This window comes from Salmo salar, chromosome 13, assembly GCF_965601325.2.
Source record: "Salmo salar chromosome 13, fSalSal1, whole genome shotgun sequence".
NCBI lineage: Eukaryota > Metazoa > Chordata > Actinopteri > Salmoniformes > Salmonidae > Salmo > Salmo salar.
In genome coordinates, this window is record NC_138303.1 from 97,042,878 (window position 1) to 97,070,287 (window position 27,410).

General features: G+C 44.4%; 1 protein-coding gene across 2 annotated transcripts in view; it reads right to left on the reverse strand.

Annotated features, from left to right (window-relative positions):
* tnksa (tankyrase, TRF1-interacting ankyrin-related ADP-ribose polymerase a) overlaps positions 1-27,410 on the reverse strand; it is a 155,026-nt gene that overhangs the window by 36,914 nt on the left and 90,702 nt on the right. Inside the window, exon 6 of one of the 2 annotated variants that reach the window (XM_045692440.2) lies at positions 69-89. The exons of the other annotated variant lie outside the window; for it this stretch is intronic. Coding sequence (XP_045548396.2) covers positions 69-89 — 21 coding nt within the window. The remainder of the gene's footprint in view (positions 1-68; positions 90-27,410) is intronic. 2 annotated transcript variants of the gene reach the window in all.

A 27,410-nucleotide genomic window follows, 5' to 3' on the forward strand; every position in this document is an offset into this window, starting at 1 on the left:
ACCGAAACCCCCCAGAAAAGAAATCAAAAGGAGTGCATCAATCTTAGAGCTGTTTGAAAATAACTTACCAGCATTTTTTGAGATGTCGACTGATAGACAATGTCGCCAGAACCACAAGTAAAACAGAACAAAAAAAGGAAAACAAAAACACAAAAATGATAGCATCATGTCGGTATTCCAAGCTAGAAGAAGTCATTGCAGATTTCAATCTAAAATGTCAAATTCAATTGAGCAGGTATATTTGATTGAGACTTTTAGGTGTTTTTAATCATTTGAATAAGTTGTTGGGAACAGAACAGCGCGTCTGCACTAGAACCTTTCGAGACAGAAGGTCGGGTGAGAGGTGCAGGAGACTGACATTAGAAACCATAACATTTCTATGACATTTGAGCAATACCAGGGGAGCAGGGGGCTGGGACAGGGGGACAGGGTGCTGGGACAGGGGGCTGGGATGGGACAGGGGAAAGGGGGCTGGGACAGGGGGACAGGGTGCTGGGACAGGGGGCTGAGACATGGTGCTGGGATGGGGGACAGGGTGCTGGCACGGGGGACAAGAGGCTGGGACGGGGGACGGGAGGCTGGGACGGGGGACGGGAGGCTGGGACGGGGGACGGGAGGCTGGGACGGGGGACAAGAGGCTGGGACGGGGGACAAGAGGCTGGGACGGGGACAAGAGGCTGGGACGGGGGACAAGAAGCTGGGACGGGGGACAAGAGGCTGGGACGGGGGACAAGAGGCTGGGACGGGGGACAAGAGGCTGGGACGGGGACAAGAGGCTGGGACAAGAGGCTGGGACGGGGGACTGGAGGCTGGGACGGGGGTTAGAGGCTGGGACGGGGGACAAGAGGCTGGGACGGGGGACAAGAGGCTGGGACGGGAGACGGGAGGCTGGGACGGGAGACGGGAGGCTGGGACGGGAGACGGGAGGCTGGGACGGGAGACGGGAGGCTGGGACGGGGGACGGGAGGCTGGGACGGGGGACGGGAGGCTGGGACGGGGGACAGGAAGGATGAATCCTTCCAGTCCCGTCCCTGTCAAACGTGGCAAAGCAGAGCTGTTGTATGTTAGTAATCATAGGATGCAACACTAGACCTCTCTTCAACATGACAGCTGTGAATCATACATATTAATACGCCATTTAGCAGACGCTTACAGTCATTTTGTGGATCTCAGTACAAAACTGCTATAGAACAACAAAAGCCATTGTAGAACCTCAGAACTGGAAAGCAGTATCATGCACGTCCTTATTTTACAAGGGAAAAAAATCTGCCATTATATGAAAGCCTGATAACAACAAAAAAGCTATCTACAAAATAAACTCACTGAAATTCACCCAAAAGACAGTTTATGATGTCAGTATTTTACATGCATCCCATACCACTGGCTTGACCAGAGACTAGACTATTTTACAACATAGTTACAACATGCCATTATTCTATAACGTGTTGGTAGGATTCACACACCATGCTGACAGAATGCTTTCTTTCACTCTGTTTCGTCTGCACTAAAAGCTGCATTTTTCATTAACAGTTTTCCCTTGTCTGCCAGTTTGTTTTTATTGGGTTATGTGTCTCGCCCCAGGAATATTACAAATTCAATGCAGCACAGGGCTGCATCACCATGGCGACACAGCTGTAGCTGAGGTTGGGCTCAATCGCTTAGTCTCCGCCCGTCAATCTGTCACCCCAGAGGGGTGGGAGGAAAGGAGAGGGGGAGGAGGGGAGAGGAGGAGATAAGGAGAGGGGGAGGTAGGGAGGAGGGGGGGGTCAGCCTAGTGAGAGATAGAGCATCCCACCGGATTTATACCCAATCACTACTGCGAAATAAACAATAACAAACCCTGTTGTTAAAAATAACTAAGTACTGCTCCCTCTCGCTCCCTTTGCAATCACTAACATAGCTCATGGACAAGACAGCGTAATGCTCTATCTGCTTTCAGACACAAAGCTTTTCTCTGTTAAACAACTGACCGGAAATGATTACAAACCGGCTTCCATTTAGAGAGTCTAGTCCACTACCACAGTCCACTCAATACCCTCTCCCTTCCTCAAAGAATGTACTGGCCCTACGGATATGAAGGACCGTTTGAATTCGGAACATGAAGTACTGAAGTGATACAGATAGTTAGAGGAACTGCTGGAGCATATTGTCTCACCGGCCCCAATCTGATAACACAGAGCATTTCCATTTTAAAACCGAATCTTGAAGTGTTTGAAAGGGACATCTGTGATGGTATAAAGCACTGTTCCATTTCCAGATAGACCTGGAGAAAGAAATAAAGAGAGAGAATGGATGTGGCAGGATAACCTTTTGTCTCCCAGCCCTTGGGGATGAGTACTGTAGTGAGTCATGGAGAGAAGATTTTTTTGTTGAACTCACTTATAAACGTGACCTGTGGAATGCAGATGGAATTGGCAGCACCAGATAATACACTGGATGGTACATGGTTACATCTGTGTCATTGTTTCACGTCCAGTACGCTCAGCTAGTTGTTGTTTGTATCATTTGAGGGGCGCGTATCACGAGCAAAATAATTGGTATTATTTTACATGTGACAACCACTAGCACAGGCAAGTCTGATTAGGCTCAGCTGAAGCACAGCCTCGGCCGTAGAAAACAACAGAGCTTTGTGTCCTTGGGTGCACCTTTACAATGTAGAAAACCGCTCGTCTCAAGCTCAGTTCAAAACGAAAAAAATAACGATTTTACTGGAGCTAAAAAAAAGATATATTTGTCACAGAAAATAGATGATTTGCAGTATGGATCAGATGGAGGACATTACCACTAAATAAATGAATAGGGACATTTTAGGTGTGCCGCAGAATTTATTATCCCATCAAGGCGTGCCATGGTTGAAATAAGGTTGGAACCACTAGGTTAGAAAGGGAAAGGGGGATACCTAGTCAGTTGTACAACTGAATGCATTCAACTGAAATGTGTCTTCTGTATTTAACCCAACCCCTCTGAATCAGAGGTGCGGGGGGCTGCCTTAATCGACATCCACGTCTTCAGCGCCCGGGGAACAGTGGGTTAACTGCCCCAATGCTCTAACCACTAGGCTACCTGGCGAATACGTGTCTGTGTGTACTATATGTCCATGTCCTTTGAATTGTTACCTGGCAGTTAGCCCAGTTAGCCCAGTTAGCCCAGTTAGCCCCACCGGCATGATTTGGACTTCTAACCCCTTTTAAACATTGTGTGTTTGAGCTACAGACTTCTGGGTGGTACCTTTTCATTAGTCTATTTGTTCTGGTACCAACCATTTGTCTGTGATTAACGGCAGATCCCGAAGGGGCCGGGTCTTTTTACAAAAACGTCTGAATGGCTTCAGCTACAAACTATTAAAAGCTCTATGAAAAGCTGACTCATGAGCACACACACGTTTTGCTAAATGACACTCACAAGCTACACAAGAGTCGTTAAAAGGTAAGGCGTTCTCCTAATTACAAGATCATAGGAATCCAAGGACAGTGGCTTTGATGCTGTAATAAGCTCACATAGTTGCTGTCACAAACTCCAAACAGTTGTCACTGACTAGTTGGATATCCATTTCCCACTGGACAAACAATTATTGTGCTTACACCATTCAAATAAATTCATTTTTAGAGGGGTTTCTGCATTGGCAGACCTTTTTTCATTGACATTTGTCAATAAAACTCATGAATGCAACTTTATGTCAAATAGATATGTGTTGTAGCTCGGGTTGTCCTGAAAAGAACATGGTAAAACACTTCATTGTGAGGCTAAATATGAAGGCTGAACAAGCAGATAAATGAAAAGCAGGTTTTTGCTGGGATCTCAGGACTGATAGGGTTAAAGTAGTCCACCTCCTGCATACTGGGAGAGCTCAGATCATCAGCAAGTATCTATAATGTGTGACTACATCAAGCACCTGTAAACACACCTCTCTACAGCACAGGAACACAGAGCTTCACAGAGTGAAGAGGAGAGGAGGGACTGGGGTGAGAGGAGAGGAGGGACTGGGGTGAGAGGAGAGGAGGGACTGGGGTGAGAGGAGGGACTGGGGTGAGAGGAGAGGAGGGAGGGGGTGAGAGGAGGGACTGGGGTGAGAGGAGAGGAGGGAGGGGGTGAGAGGAGAGGAGGGACTGGTGTGAGAGGAGAGGAGGGAGGGGGTGAGAGGAGGGACTGGGGTGAGAGGAGAGGAGGGGAGGGACTGGGGTGAGAGGAGAGGAGAGGAGGGACTGGGGTGAGAGGAGAGGAGGGACTGGGGTGAGAGGAGAGGAGGGACTGAGGTGAGAGGAGAGGAGGGACTGGGGTGAGAGGAGGGCGGGGTGAGAGGAGGGCGGGGTGAGAGGGGTGAGGGGAAGAGGATGGGAGGACGGAGGGGAGAGGGACTGGGGTGAGCGGAGAGAGGAGGGGAGGACGGGGGTGAGAGGGGAGATGAGGGGGTGCGAGAGGAGAGGGTGAGAGGGGGTGAGAGGGGAGATGAGGGGGTGAGAGAGGAGAGGGTGAGAGGGGAGATGAGGGGGTGCGAGAGGAGGGGGTGAGAGGGGAGATGAGGGGGTGAGAGGGGAGATGAGGGGGTGAGAGAGGAGAGGGTGAGAGGGGGTGAGAGGGGAGATGAGGGGGTGAGAGAGGAGAGGGTGAGAGGGGGTGAGAGGGGAGATGAGGGGGTGCGAGAGGAGAGGGTGTGAGAGGGGAGGGACTGGGGGTTGCTGGAAAGCTCTGACTACATACTTTGCTATTACATTCATCAGTAAGCACCTAGCAGCTCCATTCCTTTCACTCTCCTTTTTCCTTCTGTCTCTCACTCTCCCTTGACAGAATTGTAACCTGTAACCATGCCAACAGTGACTGGTAAGTCGTTGCCATGGCGGCAGTGCATGCTATAACTACCATGAAAACGGTACAGTTGGAGGTTTGGCCGAGGCACTGTGCTTTCCTGAGTTAACCTCTCTATCCATTCATATAACCATGCATCACTAGGCTTAACCCTAGGGAGGAAGGACACCACCTGCCTGGGAGGGAGGGGGGGGGGGGGGGGGGGGGGCAGGCGAACACAAACGTTGGCCAAACAAATCGGAGGAACACCCACTCTTCCCCTGCCTGGCAGCAGGTGGGCTGATCAATAGGACATTAGGCCTCTCCTCTGCTGACGGATCACTGCTGGGGGAGATATACGGCCCAGCCCCTCCCTCCCTCTAAATCAAATCAAATTGTATCGGTCACATACACATGGTTAGCAGATGTTATTGTGAGTGTAGCAAAATGCTTGTGCATCTAGTTCCGACAGTGCAGTAATATCTAACAAGTAATCTAACAATTCCACAAAACTACCTAATACACAAATATAAGTAAAGGGATGGAATAAGAATATGTACATATAAATATATGGATGGGCCATGACCGACCGGCATAGATAAGATGCAATATATGGTATAAAATACAGTATATACATCTGGGATGAGCAGTGCAAGGTATGTAAACATCATTAAAGTGACATTACTGAAGTGACTCTAGGCCTATGGAAGGTGCTGTTTCTACTGCATATACACAGGACACTGTGGTAATGAGGCAGAACACAACACTACCTACCCCTATACATAGAGAAGACTCACACAATACACAACGAGTATACAAACCACACCTGACCAGGTCAATCCAGGTGAAAGCTTTGATTAGGGCTGTTGCGGTGACCGTATTACCGCCACACCGGCAGTCAAGAGTCATGACCGCAGTAAAATTCCACGGAACCGTTGGATTTGCTTTGGTAGTACCCAACTTGCTAACAACCACCAGGTCCTAATGGCCTGGTAGTCAGGGTTCTATTGTGCATCTACCACTAGCATTGATGCATATGCAATCGAAAATCCCAGCAAACAAAACAGTATCATGCTTTTAAAACTCAACGTGATGCTCAGATTGAAGAAAGAAGTTCAACAGCAGGTTTGTCATTGTGGATGATGTTTCAAACGAAATGGACAGCACTTTCTAAGGTGATGATTCATTCAAAACATCCATATGCATAGGCTTATGAGATAAAGCCCAAAAAATAACCTGATTTAAAATGATGATTGTGCCATTATACCATACATAGCCTACCGCATATTACGCATGGCAAAAAAACGAACCAAAACTGATTTAAGATATTTTTGGTACATAATTGGTCTAGACTATAGTCCAAAATTAAACAAATTCGAGTCACTGAGAGTGGACTGTATTATTATGCATACTGGACGGACTGGTTGTCTTATGCTGTCTATCCACGAGACTGGGAGAGAACGTAAAGCCCTAGGCCAGGCAGTTGGTTCATTGATCGTGCAGGGCAATTTTAAATAGCCTAGTAATAGGGAATTTATTATATTTTCATAATGAATTGGATGACACAACCTTTAGCTATCCACAATATCTAACAACCATGTGTTTCCATCTCCTTCATTCCTTTCTACAGCGCGCATAGGGGCTGTTAACAGTTTAATGAAATATATGTTTCATTGCGAAAACATGTTAGTATCTATGTTCCCGAACAGATTGTACTTTGAGTCCCAAATTAAGCACTATTAAAAATGTATGAAATGTATGCATTCACTACTGTAAATCGCTCTGGATAAGAGCGTCTGCTAAATGACTAAAATGTAAATGTATATACTTGCTATGGACTGTGTTTTGCCTTCTACATAGTAAAGGCTACATACACCTCTACTGTGCTGCTGTGCTTCTCAACCATTATAGTTCATTGTCTTTATTGTTATCCATGTTGTCAGTCGCCACAACTAATCCACCTTGGTACCTAGGCCTATATATACACAACCGTTCAAACGTTTGGGGTCCCTTAGAAATGTCCTGGTTTTTGAAAGAAAAGCTCATTTTTTGTCCATTAAAGTAACATCAAATTGATCAGAAATACAGTGTAGACATTGTTAATGTTGTAAATGACTATTGTAGCTGGAAACGGCAGATTTTTAATATAATATCTACATAGGCGTACAGAGGACCACGATCAGCAACCATCACTCCTGTGTTCCAATGGCACGTTGTGTTAGCTAATCCAAGTTTATCATTTCTAATTGAACATTTGAAAACCCTTTTGCAATTATGTTAACACAGCTGAAAACTGCTGTTTTAATTAAAGAAGCAATAAAAGTGTCCTTCTTTAGACTAGTTGAGTATCTGGAGCACCAGCATTTGTAGGTTCGATTACAGGCTCAAAATGGCCAGAAACAAAGACCTTTCTTCTGAAACTCATCAGTCTATTCTTGTTCTGAGAAATGAAGGTTATTCCATGCGAGAAATTGCCAAGAAACTGAAGATCTTGTACAACGCTGTGTACTACTCCCTTCACAGAACAGCGCAAACTGGCTCAAACCAGAATAGAAAGAGGAGTGGGAGGCTCCGGTGCACAACTGAGCAAGAGGACAAGCACATTAGAGTGCCTTTTAAAATGATACATTTGGATTAGCAAAGAACGTGCAATTGGAACACAGGAGTGATGGTTGCTGATATATATATATATACACACACACACACTGCTCAAAAAATAAAGGGAACACTTAAACAACACAATGTAACTCCAAGTCAATCACACTTCTGTGAAATCAAACTGTCCACTTAGGAAGCACACTGGCGGTGCTTTCACTCTAGTGGTAGCATGAGACGGAGTCTACAACCCACACAAGTGGCTCAGGTAGTGCAGCTCATCCAGGATGGCACATCAATGCGAGCTGTGGCAAGAAGGTTTGCTGTGTCTGTCAGCGTAGTGTCCAGAGCATGGATGAGCTACCAGGAGACAGGCCAGTACATCAGGAGACGTGGAGGAGGCCGTAGGAGGGCAACAACCCAGCAGCAGGACCGCTACCTCCGCCTTTGTGCAAGGAGGAGCAGGAGAAGCACTGCCAGAGCCCTGCAAAATGACCTCCAGCAGGCCACAAATGTGCATGTGTCTGCTCAAACGGTCAGAAACAGACTCCATGAGGGTGGTATGAGGGCCCGACGTCCACAGGTGGGGATTGTGCTTACAGCCCAACACCGTGCAGGACGTTTGGCATTTGCCAGAGAACACCAAGAGTGGCAAATTCGCCACTGGCGCCCTGTGCTCTTCACAGATGAAAGCAGGTTCACACTGAGCACGTGACAGACGTGACAGAGTCTGGAGACGCCGTGGAGAACGTTCTGCTGCCTTCAACATCCTCCAGCATGACCGGTTTGGCGGTGGGTCAGTCATGGTGTGGGGTGGCATTTCTTTGGGGGGCCGCACAGCCCTCCATGTGCTCGCCAGAGGTAGCCTGACTGCCATTAGGTACCGAGATGAGATCCTCAGACCCCTTGTGAGAACATATGCTGGTGCGGTTGGCCCTGGGTTCCTCGTAATGCAAGACAATGCTAGACCTCATGTGGCTGGAGTGTGTCAGCAGTTCCTGCAAGAGGAAGGCATTGATGCTATGGACTGGCCCGCCAAATGTCAGCCTCGAAACCTTAATGACTTGGAGAAGATCTGCAAAGAGGAGTGGGACAAAATCCCTCCTGAGATGTGTGTAAACCCGGTGGCCAACTACAAGAAACGTCTGACCTCTGATTGCCAACAAGGGTTTTGCCACCAAGTACTAAGTCATGTTTTGCAGAGGGGTCAAATACTTATTTCCCTCATTAAAATGCAAATCAATTTATAACTTTCTGACATGCGTTTTTCTGGATATTTTTGTTGTTATTCTGTCTCTCACTGTTCAAATAAACCTACCATTAAAATTATAGACTGATCCTTTCTTTGTCAGTGGGCAAACGTACAAAATCAGCAGGGGATCAAATACTTTTTTCCCCCCACGTGTGTGTGTGTGTGTGTGTGTGTGTGTGTGTGTGTGTGTGTGTGTGTGTGTGTGTGTATATATATATATATATATATATATATTCAGAAAACATCAACATAATATAACCACATATTAAAGCTGTCAGTTTTCCTATTGTAAACCGAGACAGACGTTCTAAGCATGGGCGAAGGTAGTCTTCCCACACCAAGACAGAGCTTTTGATCTGGAAATATGATCAACATTTAAACAAGGGTCTTTGATGACGGCTACAGAGCGACTCCCTAATCGTTAGGTCTTTGATGTTGTAATTAGCTGTGCCACACGCTACTTCTCTGCCACCTTCTATTCCCATTACTGCTGGACTCAGACAGAAGAAAGAGCCAGGAAGTAGTCGGAGAGAGCTGAGCAAGCAGTTTAAATTCGCTACAAAATCATAATGATCAAAACATGGATGGAGAGCATTTCAGAAATTAAGCTCTAGAAATCACATCCGCCTGCGGAGCAGTTGCTCTTTAGAATCTTGAGGAGGCTCGATGACATCAGTGCATGATTTGAACCACAAAGATCAAAAGAATCTCAGAATCCCAGAGTAGAAAACATTCAAAGTTGCTAGTGTGTATTGGGTTGAAAATAACACTTTCAGCTTTGGCCGCAGACTATTCCCAGTCCAATTCTAACACTCACACCAGCTATACATAATCTTTATGTTTACGCCATAAATATGTCAAGTAAATATTACCACAGCAGAGAAATCAGAGCCTACCTGTGCTGATGTGATAGCAGAGTGGAAGTGGTAATTATTGTGATAAAATGTTAATAGGAAAATGTATGTTCAGTGAGTCGGAGGCTAACAGGCAGTCTGTACAAAGTACACAGAAGTGAGAAGTACATAGTCTCCCCCTGGTACGGAGTGTGCTAATTGGAAACTATATGGCTGGAAAAATCAGCTCAGTAAATTAAGATGGACTTCATTTATCAGTAGTGGTGATACCAACTATCTATGAACCACAACAAAAACAACCCTCCATTTGCTTGCCTGACTGCTTTCGCAGACAGTTCAAATGAGTCAAAACACTCCATATTAAGGACCCCGTCTCAGGGAGGCCCTGCAGTAAACATACCGCTACATTAGCACTCTCTCTACCACATTCCTTCTTTCTTACAGAATGTACCAACGAGGAATAAAGAAAAAGGAGAAACATTTAGAAAAATAAAGGAAAAGAGGTAAAGGTCAATTGTGGCTCAGTGAAACATTTGAGGTTTGATTCACTGCACGAGTGTGGTGAAAACTCCTATAAGTGATCATTTTTTCTGAAGGCGTCTTGATAATGCTCTCCAGCGAGCTGCCGTGTAGAGCCGTGTTATTAATGCTCCCCAGCGAGCTGCCGTGTAGAGCTGTGTTATTAATGCTCCCCAGCGAGCTGCCATGCAGAGCTGTGTTATTAATGCTCTCCAGCGAGCTGCCGTGTAGAGCCGTGTTATTAATGCTCCCCAGCGAGCTGCCGTGTAGAGCTGTGTTATTAATGCTCCCCAGCGAGCTGCCGTGTAGAGCCGTGTTATTAATGCTCCCCAGCGAGCTGCCGTGTAGAGCTGTGTTATTAATGCTCCCCAGCGAGCTGCCGTGTAGAGCTGTGTTATTAATGCTCCCCAGCGAGCTGCCGTGTAGAGCCGTGTTATTAATGCTCCCCAGCGAGCTGCCGTGTAGAGCTGTGTTATTAATGCTCCCCAGCGAGCCGTGTTATTAATTCTCCCCAGCGAGCTGCCATGCAGAGCCGTGTTAATGCTCCCCAGCGAGCTGCCATGCAGAGCCGTGTTATTAATGCTCCCCAGCGAGCTGCCATGCAGAGCCGTGTTATTAATGCTCCCCAGCGAGCTGCCGTGTAGAGCCGTGTTATTAATGCTCCCCAGCGAGCTGCCGTGCAGAGCCGTGTTAATGCTCCCCAGCGAGCTGCCGTGTAGAGCTGTGTTATTAATGCTCCCCAGCGAGCTGCCATGCAGAGCCGTGTTATTAATGCTCCCCAGCGAGCCGTGTTATTAATGCTCCCCAGCGAGCTGCCGTGCAGAGCCGTGTTATTAAGTCTCTCCAGCGAGCTGCCGTGCAGAGCCGTGTTATTAATGCTCTCCAGCGAGCTACCATGCAGAGCCGTGTTATTAATGCTCCCCAGCGAGCTGCCGTGCAGAGCCGTGTTATTAATGCTCCCCAGCGAGCTGCCATGCAGAGCCGTGTTAATGCTCCCCAGCGAGCTGCCATGCAGAGCTGTGTTATTAATGCTCCCCAGCGAGCTGCCATGCAGAGCTGTGTTATTAATGCTCCCCAGCGAGCTGCCATGCAGAGCCGTGTTATTAATGCTCCCCAGCGAGCTGCCATGCAGAGCCGTGTTATTAATGCTCCCCAGCGAGCTGCCGTGCAGAGCCGTGTTAATGCTCCCCAGCGAGCTGCCGTGCAGAGCCGTGTTATTAATGCTCCCCAGCGAGCTGCCATGCAGAGCCGTGTTATTAATGCTCCCCAGCGAGCTGCCGTGCAGAGCCGTGTTATTAATGCTCCCCAGTGAGCCGTGTTATTAATGCTCCCCAGCGAGCTGCCATGCAGAGCCGTGTTATTAATGCTCCCCAGCGAGCCGTGTTATTAATGCTCCCCAGCGAGCTGCCATGCAGAGCTGTGTTATTAATGCTCCCCAGCGAGCTGCCATGCAGAGCCGTGTTATTAATGCTCCCCAGCGAGCTGCCGTGCAGAGCCATGTTATTAATGCTCCCCAGCGAGCCGTGTTATTAATGCTCCCCAGCGAGCTGCTGTGCAGAGCCGTGTTATTAATTCTCCCCAGCGAGCTGCCGTGCAGAGCCGTGTTAATGCTCCCCAGCGAGCTGCCATGCAGAGCCGTGTTATTAATGCTCCCCAGCGAGCTGCCATGCAGAGCTGTGTTATTAATGCTCCCCAGCGAGCTGCCGTGTAGAGCCGTGTTATTAATGCTCCCCAGCGAGCTGCCGTGTAGAGCTGTGTTATTAATGCTCCCCAGCGAGCTGCCATGCAGAGCCGTGTTATTAATGCTCCCCAGCGAGCCGTGTTATTAATGCTCCCCAGCGAGCTGCCGTGCAGAGCCGTGTTATTAATGCTCCCCAGCGAGCTGCCATGCAGAGCCGTGTTATTAATGCTCCCCAGCGAGCTGCCGTGCAGAGCCGTGTTATTAATGCTCCCCAACGAGCTGCCATGCAGAGCCGTGTTATTAATGCTCCCCAGCGAGCCGTGTTATTAATGCTCCCCAGCGAGCCGTGTTATTAATGCTCCCCAGCGAGCCGTGTTATTAATGCTCCCCAGCGAGCTGCTGTGCAGAGCCGTGTTATTAATGCTCCCCAGCGAGCTGCCGTGCAGAGCCGTGTTAATGCTCCCCAGCGAGCTGCCATGCAGAGCCGTGTTATTAATGCTCCCCAGCGAGCTGCCATGCAGAGCCGTGTTATTAATGCTCCCCAGCGAGCTGCCATGCAGAGCCGTGTTAATGCTCCCCAGCGAGCTGCCATGCAGAGCTGTGTTATTAATGCTCCCCAGCGAGCTGCCGTGCAGAGCTGTGTTATTAATGCTCCCCAGCGAGCTGCCGTGCAGAGCCGTGTTATTAATGCTCCCCAGCGAGCTGCCGTGCAGAGCCGTGTTATTAATGCTCCCCAGCGAGCTGCCATGCAGAGCCGTGTTATTAATGCTCCCCAGCGAGCCGTGTTATTAATGCTCCCCAGCGAGCCGTGTTATTAATGCTCCCCAGCGAGCTGCCATGCAGAGCCGTGTTATTAATGCTCCCCAGCGAGCTGCCATGCAGAGCCGTGTTAATGCTCCCCAGCGAGCTGCCATGCAGATCTGTGTTATTAATGCTCCCCAGCGAGCTGCCGTGCAGAGCTGTGTTATTAATGCTCCCCAGCGAGCTGCCGTGCAGAGCTGTGTTATTAATGCTCCCCAGCGAGCTGCCGTGCAGAGCTGTGTTATTAATGCTCCCCAGCGAGCTGCCGTGCAGAGCTGTGTTATTAATGCTCCCCAGCGAGCTGCCGTGCAGAGCTGTGTTATTAATGCTCCCCAGCGAGCTGCCGTGCAGAGCCGTGTTATTAATGCTCCCCAGCGAGCTGCCGTGCAGAGCTGTGTTATTAATGCTCCCCAGCGAGCTGCCGCGTCGAGCTGTGCCGCGTTAATAACGTCCTGCACTCCTGGGCTCTCCATCATCCTGACCCACCCGACACCATGCACCTACCGCTCCTAATCAAACACACACACTCTCAGCCTCTTGCCTCACACACAGACATGCACTTAGCCTCTCTCTCGTACACCACGCTCTCTCTTACTCCAAACCTCCAAATTAAATCCTGGTAAAGCAGCCAGGATATCGTAATGAGGGAGACTGCTTTTGAAGATTTGCACACGCACACCTATGTTTTACTATACTTGAGGACTTTTTGGGGACCAAGAATTGATTCCCATTCAAAATCCTATTTTCCCCTAACCCTAATTCTAACCCTAAAATAGGCCTTTTTACAAGTGGTAAAATGTCCTTACTTCTCTGGTTTACTATCCTAGTGAGGCTTTTTGGTACACACAAGTATAGTAAAATGTGTCCACACACACACACTCCTTTCAGCTTTGATGTGAATCACGGGCAGCAGTATTGATCCTCGGCTGGTGTTTTGTATTCTTACTCCCTCCACAGGTAAAACTGGTGACATTCCAATCTACACGGTAAAACTGGTGACATTCCAATCTACACGGTAAAACTGGTGACATTCCAATCTACACGGTAAAACTGGTGACATTCCAATCTACACGGTAAAACTGGTGACATTCCAATCTACACGGTAAAACTGGTGACATTCCAATCTACACGGTAAAACTGGTGACATTCCAATCTACACGGTAAAACTGGTGACATTCCTGCTGATCATCATGCATTTGGACATCGGCTGCACTTTCAATTCACAACAAGGGAAAACAGCTGTCAATATAAAGCCACAATTCCTATTATAAATGCATACACTTAGGTGGAGGGGTGTAACACCAGGCACTGTCCTCCCCACTGGTTAGAGATCATTCAAAAAGTATTAGTTGTATGTAAGGGATCCGCATGGTATACATCGTCCAACGAAATGCTTACTTGCAGGTTCTTTCTCGACAATGCAACAATAACAAATGGTAAAGAGGAGTGGTGGGATTCCCTACACCAATGAATGACCCTTAATTACCCAGGCAGTAACCAGCTAATTATGACCATTATAGGTCAAATAGGAGGTGCTTATATTTGTCCTGTTTCACACATGTACAAATGTGTAACCTGTATAGTGTGTGGTGAAATGGAAACGTGTTTTTTGCATATCCCACTCCCCGAGACACCCTCGCAGAGTGGGGTCATGGCATGGGATCAGCCATTACTGACGGCGACCCGGGAGCAATCCCCCTAGTCTGCTCGAGGATTCAAACTAGCAACCTTTTGGTTACTGGCCCAAAGCTCTAACCGCTCTACCTGCCGCCCCTGCTAGGCTACATGCCCCGCGAGGCTACATGCCCCTCTAGGCTACATGCCCCGCTAAGGTAACGGATGAAGCATAAGTGCCATCAGAGAAATGACAATCTGACAAACATATTTTATAGGACAGCGTGAAACAGTTGATTAACTGACTGAATCAGTAACAAACGCCTGTGTGACTGCGTAGTCCAGCTGGTGTCACGCAGAGACATGCAGAGATCCTCATTCAGAGATTCATCCATCCACCTAAATTCTAAAGCCCACTTCACCAAAGCATTTCTTCTAGACGCCCTCTCTCTCATTCCCCCTGCGGTACAATATGCGGAGTAGGATGTCACTTCGAAGGTAGCCCCAGAATGCAGAGGGTGTGATGGTTATGACAAGCTCCGTGGCATCATTTCTAACCGTTGCATAAATTACACACTAAATATCCACATGCGCCATTTCTGAAAAGGCCACACGTACAAAAATATAGCGTTTTTTTTTTACTTGGCACACGCCATACATATGCATGTTCCCCGTTACAAATCAGCACCATCCTGAAGCTAGGCCAAGGCAGTTCTAAAGGAAACAGCAATAGCAGACTTGATTAAATGTCTTTGTTAAATGTCACTTTTGCAGTGACATTTGCTGTAGGCCTATGCTATCTGACACAAAAAGATTATGAAAGACAAAAATTGCAAATTGCTGTGGACCTGTAAACCGAGTTGGAATTTAAAAAATTGCCTAATGTTTTGCATTCACTTTTTCCTCAAACCTATATGCTGCACTGCCCGAATTCTAAAACATTGTCCGTGGTAGCCATACACACTTCAAGGCAAAAGATCAAGTCGGTTCACTGTATCTACTGTATGTTATAAATCACGCTCCCTATCTTATTCATAGAGCAAAATACTTGAAATAGCCTATCTAATAAGCCCAATTAAATGAGGTGATGCGTATGGTAATTTGCTGTAGGCTATGGCTACTTAGGGAATATGAACCCATAACGGCCAGAAAAGGTTAATCATTTATTCTGCAATGGTTATAGAACAGATGGATTGTGTCTAAATGCAATAGTCTACCCAAAAAATGTGAAAATGGAGTATTCAGACGTAAGCTACAGAAGTAACCTCCAACCGTCTGGTCCCCCGGTAATAAACTGCGCTCCAGATCGGATGGTAGAGAGCAAAATACTTGAAATAGCTTATCTATTTACGACTGTGAAATGGGTCCAATTAAATGAGAGCGGGGACTAATGGTATACTTGTTGTAGGCCTATGCTACCTCCTGAGTACGAAACCATTACAAAAAAGGTGAGGAATTTATTATGCAGTGATCATGGAAATGAACTAAATAATATCCTAGGAAATAGATGCCTATTTCAAATTATTTAAAAATGCAAAGAAACTATATAGAAACTATAACTGCATCTTGTTATTAACCTGTTTATTGTTATGAATAAACGTGTCCATCATATCCCCCATTTGCCCAAAATACTAATCTACTTGCCTTCTTGCAATGCAATACTTCAACTACTAGAAACTGTGTGTACGTATGGTCTAAAGTTTGTGAGAAGTTGAGCACATTTTCACGTCAAGTTCAGTTTTTATAAATGTCAACTTCTGCGTGAAGAATGACGCACGCATGTTTTGGGGTCTATTTTGTAGGTACAAATGGTTTATAAATGAGGTCTCTGATGGTTATGGGCTCCCGAGTGGGGCAGCGGTCTAAGGCACTGCATCATCAAGAGGCGTCACTAGAGTCCCTGGTTCGAATCCAGGCTGTATCACATCCGGCCGTGATTGTGCGCCGCCCTATGGGACTCACAAGTGGCCCAGCGTCGTCCGGGTTTGGCAATCATTGTAAATAAGAATTTGTTCTTAACTGACTTGCCTAGTTAAATAATGGTTAAATAATATTTATTTTTATAAAAAAGTTTAAAATATTACAAACCCTGATGTTCATGACAGTTGTGAAAAGCCACGATGGTCATGATGACATAGAAAAGAAGGTGAGGTTGGAGACGGGACTGGTTCATTCAGCCTCAGCTCATCCCACTTTTCCCAGGGGCCTTGAAGGGACTGGTTGGAAGCAGGTTGTTGAGGTAAATTAAGAAGCCAGTGTTCCACATTGTTACGTTACAGCCTTATTATAAAATGGATTAAACAAAAAGTGTTCCTAACCAACCATGACAAAGTGAAAACAGGTTTTCAGAAATGTTTGCAAAATGATAGAAAATACAAATACCTTATTGACATAAGTATTCAGACCTTTTTTTTATTTTATTTAAAGTTATTATTAAGTTTTGTTTTTCAAATCAACCAACAAAACACATTCCACATTCACAGATGTGACAGCTTAATTCTTTTTAAAAATAACTAACACTAATAATAAAAATATAATAAACATAATAAAAAATAATTATTAAAAAATATAAATATATATAAAAACTTGCAGCAGCACTATCAAGGTTATTATTAGCTATTTCCAGTCTTAGCTGAGACGACGAGCAAATAATTAGTTTTTACAGCACCTTACACAACATGTATCTGCTCATTTCCCTAATCACCCCATTCACTCTGTCCAATATGAAATATAGTTGAGTAGTGGAGACCAGTCTATCAAACTTGGCTTGTCTCTTGCGGAGGTCATAATGGAGCTTTTGAAGAGGGAGAAAGTCAAATATCTGGTCAATCCACATTTTAAATGTAAGAGAAGTATTAGAGACCCACAATAGAAGAATACATGTCTTAGCAAAGTATGTAAAAGTCATAAACAAATATTCGCTGTCAGGACCAAGAACAAAGTCCTGCTGGGCATTAAGAAGATAGATACATGGGGTCATATCAAACTGTACATTAGTATTTTCTAGATTGCCAAAATCTGGAAATCTCTCTACAGCTCCAAAATACATGCATATAGGTTCCACTTTCAGAGGTACATCTTTTACAGTTAGGACAAATGTCTGTTTTCATTCTATGGAGTCTCATTGGAGTGTAATAAAATGTGTACAAAAATGTGAAATTAGATACTTTCATTTTTACATTAGTAGAGGAGCAGTATACCCTGTTGCAAACCTTCGCCCATAACTCATCACTGATAGTCAGACCAAGGTCCTTTTCCCAGATTATTTTCAAAGGACTAAAGGAGGAGGCTCCTTTCTCAGAAAGGGGTCTATAGATATAGGAGATTTTGCCTTTAATGGATTGTGCTGTGACAAGAAGAGTTTCAACCTCATTCAGCTGAGCTCAAAACCTCCTCTTGGAAGTAAATGAGGAAATTACATGTCTAATTTGAAGATATATATAAAAAAAAAAATGGGATCTTGGCACACTGAATTCACTGCAGAGGTCTTGAAAGGATTTCAGTGTAGTGGTTTTCTGATGAAAAAGGTCTGAAAAGGTCCTCATTCCTAGAGTATGCCAAAGATTAAAGTTGCCATCACTCAGGGCTTTTGGCAAGTCTGGGTTGCAGACTATAGGCGAGTGAGAACATACAGTGAGGGAAAAAAGTATTTGATCCCTGCTGATTTTGTATGTTTGCCCACTGACAAAGAAATTTCCCTCATTAAAATGCAAATCAATTTATACAATTTTTGACATGCGTTTTTCTGGATTTTTTTGTTGTTATTCTGTCTCTCACTCTTCAAATAAACCAACATTACAATTATAGACTGATCATTTCTTTGTCAGTGGGCAAATGTACAGAATCAGCAGGGGATCAAATACTTTTTCCCCCTCACTGTATTTGGGAGGAGACGCCCAGGTATTTCTTACAGTCCCTCCACGCTAGTAGGGTGGTGTAAATCACAAAGGTTTTGGCTATGTTGCCCACTTCACTAAAGTTATTAATTAATATAATTGAGCTTAGGGGCAATGAACCACAGGATTGGGCTTCTATCTGAATCCACGTGGACTCTTGTCTGTTTGTTATCCATGTTAGCATGTTGCGGATTTGTGCAGACCAATAGTACAATTGAAGGGAGGGAAGGGCAAGACCACCCTTAGATTCAGGTTTCGATAGAGTGGAGAACTTCATCCTAGGTTTTTTATTGCCCCATATAAATTTGGTGATGCTTTGGTTAGTAGTTTTGAAAAGGAAACTGGGAGATAGCATGGGAGCATCTGAAATAAATAGTTCAATATAGGGAGGATGTTCATACAGATGACATTAATTCTTCCTACTAAGCTAATTGGGAGGGAGATCCAGGTTTGGAGATCGTTCTTGATTCGATCCAGGAGTGGAAGATAATTTTCCTTGAAAAGGCTATTCAGATCTGGTGTTATGAAGAGCCCAAGGTATTGAAACCCCTGTGTCTTCCATTAGAACGGACAGTGTGTCTTCATAGAGCTGGTGATTGAGAGGGCAAACAGTGGATTTGTTAAAATGTATCTTATATCCTGAAAACTTGCCATGCTGAGCAATTGTGTCTAAAATGGGAGGGATTTCTCAGGGTTGGATATGTAGAACAAGAAATCTTGTGCTGCAGGCCGCCTGCAGAAAACACCCATAATACTTGGATTGCTCCTTATCAACTCTGCCAGAGGCTCCGCCCCCAACAAGTAGAGCAGGCGTGACAGCAAGCACCCTTGACTTGTGCCCCGTCCCAATGGGAATCTGTCAGAATTCAGTCTGTTAGTAGTCACCATGGCATTTGGCTGAGAGTATAGGGACTTAATCCATTTAATAAAGTTTGGGCCCATATTGAACTTTTCTAAGACGGAGTGGAGCTTTCTGTTCTCAATCCTGTCGAACGCCTTCTCAGCATCCAGTGAAGCCAGCAGGACAGGGTTCTTCTGTGCGTTTACTTGATCAATAATATCAAAAAGACGGTGAATGTTATGGGAAGAGTACCTGTCTCTAATAAATCCAGTTTGGTCCGCTTTTATTATTTTGGGAAGAACAGTATTTAGTCTTTTGGCGAGCAATTTGGTAATTATTTTGTAGTCGAAATCCAACAAGCTTATGGGCCGGAAGGAGGAGCAGGATAGAGGGTCCTTGTCTTTTTTGAGCAACACTGTAATGCGAGCTGTGTGCATTGAGTCTGGGAGAACTCAGTTTTTGCAAAAATCATCCAGCATTGGCATGAAAATAGGGCTAAGCTGGGGCCAAAAAGCTTTGTAGAACTCTCTGGGGAATCCATCTGGGCCTGGGGACTTATTAGGTGGCATGGAGGTAATTGCCTCCAGGACCTCCTCAGGAGTGAAGGAGGAGTTGAGATCTTCTTGGTCGGTCTCTGATAGTTTAGGTAGTGAAATTCCCTCTAGGAAGGAGTGGAGTTCTAACTCCGTATGTTTCCTCTCAGAGGTATATAGTTTGCAGTAAAAATCATGAAAAGTTACATTTATCTTTTTTGGGTCATATGTGACCTCGTCCTCTGCTGTTCGGATAGCCATGACTGTACGCTCTGACTGCTCTTTTTTAAATTGGTAAGCAAGCAATCTACTCGGCCTATTGCTATACTCATGGTATTTCTGTTTAGTAAAGAAAACATATTTTTTTATCTCCCGAGTATAGTCCAAATTCATTTTGGCTTTGGCTGCTTCAAGTTGACTTCAGGAGGTGCTGTCTGGGATTGTTTATGTAATTTTTCACAGCGTTCCAGCTCCCTCTCAAGATCTAGCCTGTGTGCTTCCATTGCTTTTTTCTTAGAGGAAGCATATGCAATTAGATGACCTCTTAGTGTGGCTTTAGCAGCGTCCCACATTGTGGCCGGAGAAACAGGAGAGTCTTTGTTGTCTTGTGTGTAGTTGTCTATCCATGTAGTTACCAATGTATGGAATGCTTCGTTTGATAACATGGAGGTGTTGAATTTCCAGCTATCTGACCTCGGAATGTTTTGCAGAGGTCAAAGCGGAGGTGGACAAAGGCGTGATCTGAAAGTGCTATGGGTCTGATTGTACACGTGGCTGAATTTATGAAAATCTTTGGGATAAAAATGTAATCTATACGGGAGTAGGTGTTATGGCCATTAGAGTAGTATGTATAGTCCATCGATGAGCTATTAGTCTCTCTCCAGATATCTATCAGTCCCATCTCTTTAGTAAGAGAGTTCAACATCTTTGCAGATCTAGGGTTTGTGGTGGGGACTTGAGATGATTTGTCTAGGGTTGGGTTGAGAGTACAATTAAAATCTCCAGCCACCACTCCAAAGGAAACACAATGCTCATTGAACAGGGTTATAATTTTTGACATGAAAGCAGGAGTATCTGTGTTAGGGGCGTATATGTTTAAGATAGTAATTGGTTGTCCATCCAGTGACCCAGTTATCAAAATAAATCTCCCCTCCGGATCAGATATGCTTTTGTCAATTATGAATGGAACATTCTTATGGATAAGTATGGCTGTACCTCTCCTGTTTGATTTGAAAGATGAGAAATACACCTGTCCCACCCAAGCTCTGCGGAGTTTGGCATGTTCGGCATCACAGAGGTGTGTCTCTTGTAATAGCGCAATGTCTGCTTTTTCCTTTTTTAGGGCACATAGAATCTTTTTCAATTTTATTGCATGACCTGGACCATGGCAATAGATTTAAGGTACTAGTCAACGAACAGTAATCGAACTCTAGTGCAAGTCATCTCTGGGTAAAGGTGGATAATAGTTACAGCTGCGATCACATAAAAGAAAAATAAATGGTGTACATAAAATAATCTCTGAACACCCCAGCCGAGTTCCCAAACAACTGGACATTTCCCGTTGGATCTATTACCCCCCGCTCAGTCTCAATTCTGTGTTCCCAAAAAAACAGTTAGCAACGCACAACGTCTCCCCCTCCCCACCAAAGAAATGCCTCATCCTCTCCGCCCTGAGTAAATGACAACGTTTACCCCGTCCAGACCACATTAAAAAAGAGGGAGAAAATAAAATAAATAGCCCAGCCTACATATACCTCCCACAAGGGACATTGGGCTAATCGTTTGGACCAAATAAAACAGAAATGTTGGGGCAAATCCTTAAGAGGGATCTATAGGATAAGTTGTTTGTTTTTATTAAAACGTAATATCAACAGGATAAGGCCATAGGCATAAAATTGACACATTGAGCTTCTCGTTAATCGACAGCCTATAAATGGTGGAGGCCTATGTGAAAATGATAACTACAAATAATAGTAGTATAAAAATAAAAGTAGGCTGAAACGGTAGTAGGCCTAGGTCAGGCTATAGAGCCTATCCCTCTCAGCTAAAGGAAAATAAATATAGATTAGACGGCTATAATGACATTTAGCGGGGCGCGTGGGTCTTTGGATGTCGGCTATATGTTGTCTTACCTCCTTTAGTAATAACAGAAAACGCATTTAGTCATTGGTCCATTTCTCAGTGACCAGGATTGTCTTTCAAAAAACGTTTTGCCTCTTCGGGAGTTTTGAAGTGTCGCAGGGCTCCTTGGTGAAGAATCCTGAGCTCGTTTGGGTATTTGAATCACCTAAAGATGCCTCGGTCAATGGAGCATTTCTTCACCTCGTCACACTCTCGGCGTTTTCAGCGTATTCCAGCTGACAGGTCCTGGTGTAAAGTGAGTTTGGCGTTTCCCACTGTAATGGTCATACCCAAGAAGACTCGAGGCTGTAATCGCTGGCAAAGGTGATTCAACAAAGTACTGAGTAAAGAGTCTGAATACTTATGTAAATGTGATATTTCCGTTATATATTTTTAATACATTTCTAAAAACCTGTTTTTTAATCATTCTAAAAGGCTGTTTTTGTATTGTCATTATGGGGTATTGTGTGTAGATTGATGAGGGGAAAAAATTATTTAATCCATTTTAGAATAAGGCTGTAACGTAACAAAATGTGGAAAAAGTCAAGTGGTCTGAATACACTGTATCTACCTCAGATACCTCGTGGTACTGGTACTCCCTGTATATAGCTTCATTCTTGTGTATTTTATCTCTCGTGTTACAAATTTTATATATATATATATAAAGGTTTTATCTGTATTGTTGGGATGGGCTCATAAGCAAGCATTTCATGGTAAAGTCTACACCCGTTGTATTCAGCGCATGTGACTTTTTAATTTTTTTTATATTATTTGACTGGGTGTGTTCAGGTACTGTGTTGAGGCAGGCAGGTGTTCAGAGGGTGCGCCACATCTGAGCGCTACGCTAAGCTTCCTGTCACATTGTCCACCCAAAGTCATTTCTTTAACACTACACTGATATGTCACAGAGCTGCTGGAGTTAATAACAGCAGATACCAGGGGACTGACAGTGTACTGATTCCTCCACAGTACCAACACAAACCAGTCCAACTCAGAAGAACAAAGTAACAATCTAATTCATCCTGCTACAAATAGGATGATCCAAAAACAACTAGGCCTATTGTTCATGTCTTGAACCAGAACCTACTAGGGTTTCTAACAACTCATTATAACCAGTGCTGCAGACACAGCAGTTGCCTAGATTAAAAGCTTATCTGTGGGCAGAGGGTCATACATGGCTGTTACAGGTTCAGAGTGGATTCATTACTTTACCACGCACTCTATTTTCACCTACACTGCTCCTCCTAAAAGTAGCCATGGAAATAGCCTAACACCGCTGAAAGACGACGTTGGAAAACGGGATCTAAAACGGGATCCTTGGGACATCCCAACTCTCATGTCTTCACCCCATTGAAGTTGACATTTTAAACGGTTAAGGTAAGGGTTATGGTTAGGTAAGCGTTATGGTTAGGTAAGCGTTATGGTTAGGTAAGGGTTATGGTAACCATACCCTAACTGCTACACTTCTCCTGCTTATAGTAGCCATGGAAATAGCCTAAAACTGCTGAAAGATGACAAATGGTCAGGGACAGAATTCTCTATTTCCTATTTCCCTGATCATCCCATCATTGCCAAGAGCCTTTTCTGTCCCGGGCTGCTGCAATACTCATTATAGAAACAAACTGTGACAAAAGATTTTACGGAGAAACTCTGGGTTTCAGGCCATGAAGGTATCTGAGGACGATGACAACCCCTTGCTGCTTTTTGTGGTGTGGATTCAGCAAAAAAAATAAAACATGAAAAAAAGACAGGCAGAGCAACACAGAATCCGATGACAAACGGTGCCGCTTGGAAAGAGCTTAAGTATTCCATTATATAACGTTACATCAACAAAAGAACGAACCAGTAAAAAAGAATTTTATGACAAATGGAAAACGGAAGACTTGAGCAGCCAAGGACAAGCTTCTCTTCAATTATTTCCCTGGGGTATGGAGGCGAGGCGGGGGGACTGAGGAGGAGGCGGGGGGACTGGCGAAGAGGCGGAGGCAGGAAATGCGAGCAGTGGATCATTAACATACAGTGACTTCAGAAAGTATTCATACCCCTTGACTTGTTCCACATTTTGCTATGTTACAGCCTTAATTCAAAATTGATTAAATGTTTTTTTGCCCCTCACATCTACACACACACACACACACACACAATACCCCATAATGCCAAATCAAAACATGCTTATAGATATTTTTCAAAATATTGAAAATTAAATACAGAAATGTCAGTAATTATGCAGAATTGTTCCCAGCCCTGAGTCAAGACATGTTATAGTCACCTTTGGAAGCTATTACAGCTGTGAGTCTTTCTGGGTAAGTCTCTAAGAGCTTTCCACACCTGGATTGTACAATAATTGCACATTATTCTTTAGAAAATTCTTCAAGCTCTATCAAGTTGGTTGTTGATCATTGCTAGACAGCCATCTTCAAGTAATCATAGATTTTAATGCCGATTTAAGTAAAAACTGTAACTCGGCCACTCAGGAACATTCAATGTAATCTTGGTAAGCAACTCCAGTGTATATTTGGCCTTGTGTTTTAGGTTATTGTCCTGCTGAAAGGTGAATTTGTCTCCTAGTGTCTGTTGGAAAGCAGACTGAACCAGGTTTTCCTCTGAGTTTGCCTGTGCTTATATTCAGATACTTGAAAACTTTTTTATGCAGTTTTACTTTAGTGCCTTATTGCATGTTTTGGACTATTTTTATTCTGTACAGGTTTCCTTCGTTTCACTGTCAATTAGGTTAGTATTGTGGAGTAACTACAATGTTGTTTATCCATCCTCAGTGTTCTCCTATCACATCCATTAAACTCCGTAACTGTTTTGAAGTCACCATTGGCCTCGATGAAATCCCTGAGCGGTTTCCTTCTTCTCCAGCAACTGAGTTAGGAAGGACGCCTGCATATCGGTAATGACTGGATGTATTGACACACCATCCAATGTGTAATTAATAAACTTCCCCATGCTCAAAGGGGTATTCAATGCCTTTTTTTTACCCATCTACCAATAATAGGTGCCCTTCTTTGCGAAGCACTGGAAAACCTCCCTGGTCCTTGTGGTTGAATCTGTGTTTGAAATGTACTGCTGGAATGAGGAACGTTACAGATAATTGTATACAGTTGAAGTCAGAAGTTTACATACACTTAGGTTGAAGTCATGAAAACTCGTTTTTCAACCACTCCACAAATTTCTTGTTAACAAACTATAGTTTTGGCAAGTCGGTTAGGACATCTACTTTGTGCATGACAAGTCATTTTTCCAACAATTGTTTACAGACAGATTATTTCACTTATAATTCACTGTATCACAATTCCAGTCGGTAGGAAGTTTACATACACTAAGTTGACTGTGCCTTTAAACAGCTTGGAAAATTCCAGAAAATGATGTCATGGCTTTAGAAGCTTCTGATAGGCTAATTGACATAATTTGAGGCAATTGGAGGTGTACCTGTGGATGTATTTCAAGGCATACCTTCAAACTCAGTGCCTCTTTGCTTGACATCATGGGAAAATCAAAAGAAATCAGCCAAGACCTCAAAAAACAAATGGTAGACCTCCACAAGTCTGGTTCATTCTTGGGAGCAATTTCCAAAGGCCTGAAGGTACCACGTCCATCTGTGCAAACAATAGTATGCAAGTATAAACACCATGGGACCACGCAACCATCATACCTATCAGGAAGGAGACACGTTCTGTCTCCTAGAGATGAACGTACTTTGGTGCGAAAATTGCAAATCAATCCCAGAACAACAGCAAAGGACCTTGTGAAGATGCTTGAGGAAACAGGTACAAAAGTATCAATATCCACAGTAAAACAAGTCCTATATCGACATAACCTGAAAGGCCGCTCAGTAAGGAAGAAGCCACTTAAATTCACCCAACTTATTGTGGGAAGCTTGTGGAAGGCTACCCTAAACGTTTGACCCAAATTAAACAATTTAAAGGCAATGCTACCAAACACTAATTGAGTGTATGTAAACTTCTGACCCAGTGGGAATGTGATGAAAGAAATAAAAGCTGAAATAAATCACTCTCTACTATTGTTCTGATGTTTCACATTCTTAAAATAAAGTGGTGATCCTAACTGACCTAAAACAGGGAATTTTTACTAGGATTAAATGTCAGGAATTGTGAAAAACTGAGTTTAAATGTATTTGGCTAAGGTGTATGTAAACTTCCAACTTCAACTGTATGTGGCGTACAGAGATGAGGTAGTCATTAAAAAAGCATGTTGAACACTATTATTGCACACAGAGTGAGTCCATGCAACTTATTAGTTTACTTGTAAGCACATCTTTACTCATGAACTTGCCATAAAAAGGAGTAGAATACTTACTGACTCAAGACATTTCAGCTTTTCATTTTTAACAAATTATTAAACATTTCTAAAAACATAATTCCACCGACATTATGGGGTATTGTGTATAGGCCTGTGACACAAAATATACATTTTATCAATTTTAAATTTAGTCTGTAACAAAATATTTGGAAAAAGTGAAGGGGTGTGAATACTTTCTGAAGGCACTGTACATATCACCTGTGTCACAAACTGACTTCTTAACTACAACATGAATGGCACATACCTCTGAATAAAACGCACAACCAAAATCTCAGCAAGCTTTGCATATTTTGAAGTTCGCACATCTCTCGCAAAGCGAGCCTTTAATTCCATTCCAGTTGAATCGTTCATTTCTTATCAGCTTTGACAACAGACATTATAAGTGGAATGGTATATGAGGAAGGAGAATCCTCAGAACAGAATATCATTACTATGGTAATCAGTAGCCCCACTTATTTGCATCTTGCACAGAGATCACACACTGGCTCTCTCACACACTCACTCAGTGTTTCTCTCAAACCATGTATTTTATATTACCATTAAGTCAGGTGTCCTCACCCTTTTTATGGCCGAGCTGGAACTGAGATCCAGGTAATTATAATCTATGAGTAACGGTGTAATTACCACGTTAGGACTGCTGAGCACACATCATTTAGAGTGGGGGGGGGGGGGGGGGGGGGGGGGGACTAGACTACACCTGACAGACTGTAGATGTAGCCTAAACACCAAGTCCCCTTGGAAATATGTAAGAGCCTCGTGAATTACACTGAACTTTCACTTTCCCATAATCTCCTCTATAACTCCTGGGTCTCCCTCCTAGGTAAAATACCCGTGACTCACTGGACAGTAAATTAAAGGGCTATATAGTAGCAGAGAAACAGGGAGCGGTCGCCTTAGGTGACCAAGGAATCCCAGTCCAGCACAAAGGACTAACCAAACAGACAGAGTCTGAGGACTCAACAACACAAAGCAATGTAACTAGTAGGAGCAACCCTCTCATCGGCATTAGAACAGCATCTCTGTATCCACATGCTGTATTGTCCGGCACACAGCAACTCATTAGCACAGAGAGACTGTAAAAGAGAAGACATTCGCTCTGTTCATAAACACTGAGGTCTGGGGAGTGACCAACCGACCGGCAGGCAGGAATACTGCACCCTGCAGAGCCGTATTAGAGGGCAGTGACTCTGGCCAACACAGCCCAGCGATAAACAACCCACACTGCCACGCCAGTGGAACAGTACCGCTCACAGTCAGGCAGAGAATTCGCCAGGGAGGAAATAAAGAAGAGGGACTTGAGAGGGAGATGGGGACAAACTTTGTGAAAGCTTCATTTTAATTTTAAGATGCATCATTGTCTCGATTATCATTATCATCACACCCTCATGGAAATCAATTCAAATCAAAATGTCATTGCATTCCTTCTGAAGCAGACAGGGACAGGATGCAGAGGTACTACGCCACAACAGTGGCAACACTGCAACCTCCAGACATGAAGCTTGGCATTCAGGCCAAAGAGTTCAATCATGGTTTCATCAGACCAGAGAATCTTGTTTCTCATGGTCTGAGAGTCCTTAAGGTGCCTTTTGGCAAAC